The 1,904-nt window shown below is 27.3% G+C and overlaps 1 protein-coding gene across 1 annotated transcript in view; it reads right to left on the reverse strand.

The window, feature by feature from the left end:
- The window catches only part of LOC108769801 (Transmembrane O-mannosyltransferase targeting cadherins 4), a 21,880-nt gene extending 20,077 nt beyond the window's left edge, over positions 1 to 1,803 (reverse strand). The window contains exons 1-2 of the mRNA XM_018521002.1: positions 1,550 to 1,803; positions 1,251 to 1,476 (exon numbers count right to left, since the gene is read on the reverse strand). Coding sequence (XP_018376504.1) covers positions 1,251 to 1,476; positions 1,550 to 1,580 — 257 coding nt within the window. The 5' untranslated portion in view covers positions 1,581 to 1,803. The remainder of the gene's footprint in view (positions 1 to 1,250; positions 1,477 to 1,549) is intronic.
- Positions 1,804 to 1,904: the final 101 nt, after the last annotated feature.

Consider the following 1,904-nt stretch of genomic DNA (forward strand, 5'->3'; position numbering starts at 1 on the left):
TTTATATGAACTTTTTTACTTGAAATAAACCAAAGAATTGCTCTGTTGAGTTTGGGAACATACTTAACTAACAGCCTGTATATATCATGAATTGTTTCTCTTCCTTGTGGATTTTTAAACTTAATTAATTAATTGTGCTATAATTTAAGTGAAAAACCCGATTGAAAGTTCATGAAGAAGTATCACATTTATGTGTGTGTTGTGAAATAAAATATTAAATATCTCAATAAAGCTTTTTAGGCTCTCTTTCATGGATATTATCTATCTAAAGATACCAGAAGGTTTGTGGATTGTCGCTGTGTTTTCATCTATTGCTAATACCAACGTTTTGTGAACTTTGCCGTTCACTTCATCAAGACAAGGAGTACACTAATACTGAGTTGCTCCTCTGGAGAAATATCTCATAACTATTAATTTTTTTTATAATCATACCTTAATATTTTTAAGAACAAAATAATGAGGTAAATCAATTGGTGCAAAGAAAACAAATAATTGTTTTTAAAAAATATGTAGGCACAATGGATAATTTTTTAAATAAGCAATTATGTGTTTTATATTATTAAGAAATATTTATGTCAATAATTTAATATTTATACTTGGAGAATATATAACATATTTATAAGAACATGTTTTTAATTTTCCAAAACAAATGTTTCAACTTTATTTTAGAAAATAATAAAATGTAGTATATATGTAGTAATATGTAAATGCCAGTAGTATATATAATTTAATTCCTTGAATTTGCAAGAAATTTGCACGGATAGGAATAGGTCGAACACAAAATACTCAAGATATTTTAGAAAAAGTAAGTTTTTAAATAAGAAATTCAATCTTTGCAAAAAATTGTATAAATCTTTTGTAAAAAAAAGTTTGAAATTAAAAAATCTACTTTAGACTGTTAAATTTTTTCCAATGATGTTTCATTAAAGTATTATGTTTTAAAATAAAACAAAAGTATTGCAAAAATATAAATTTTCAACTTTATGTAATTAAAAAAAATATATTGTAAAGGCATAATCAAATGTCAATCAATTAAAATCTGTATCCTTCCTTTCTAAAATTCAATTTTAAAAAATTCTCTATGATTTTTTTTTTTTCATCGAGATACTTGTAAGTTTTTGTAAAATGTGAGAAAATAGCAAAAGCATTCTCAAACTTACATATATAAATGATAGTGTATACTTCACATGGCACACACATGTGCATACATACATGTTTTTTTATGATTATATTTAATAATATTCTTTTACCTGAAACTAAGTATGGTGAAAGGTCTATATGATTTGTGGCTTTGCTTGTGGGATAATTTAGTACCCCAAAAGTCATTTTGAAATATATCCCAGAACGGTGTCTTATGTACATCGACATTATTGACAATAGCCTCAGTATCGTCAAAAACAAAATCTCCGTTATAACTGTTAACAAAACAAAGTGACAAAATCACAATTATCCATGGGGAAAGTGATGGTGATACGGCTGAAAATGTACAAAATATCTCATTAAAAAGTATTTATTATTATGTGTAATTGTGTATTAAGTGGTAATTTACCTGGTAAATAAGTATTTATTTTGCTTTTCATAATACTCCGAAAAAACGCAGATTGCTATTTTTGTTTATTATCATAGGTAGATATGCTTAAATACAGTCTTCCCTCTTGTGACCAGGTGTTATTGTACTTTTTTCTTCATCTTCTTCTTCTTAAATTTTAATTGGTACTTTCTTCAGTCGGAAACAATTCGACCAATATTTCAAGGTATAATATACATATTTTTTCTATGGCCGAATCCCGATGCATGGTGCGAGGATTAGGCTGAGTTTCCACTGAGCGCGTCACGCGTCGCGTCGTCGAAGGAGAGAAAGAGAGGGGTTGTGTATTTATATAATCTTATCTCTTTCTCTCTTT

The sequence above is a fragment of the Trachymyrmex cornetzi genome, unplaced genomic scaffold (genome assembly GCF_001594075.2).
Source record: "Trachymyrmex cornetzi isolate Tcor2-1 unplaced genomic scaffold, Tcor1.1 scaffold95, whole genome shotgun sequence".
In the NCBI taxonomy this organism is placed as follows: domain Eukaryota; kingdom Metazoa; phylum Arthropoda; class Insecta; order Hymenoptera; family Formicidae; genus Trachymyrmex; species Trachymyrmex cornetzi.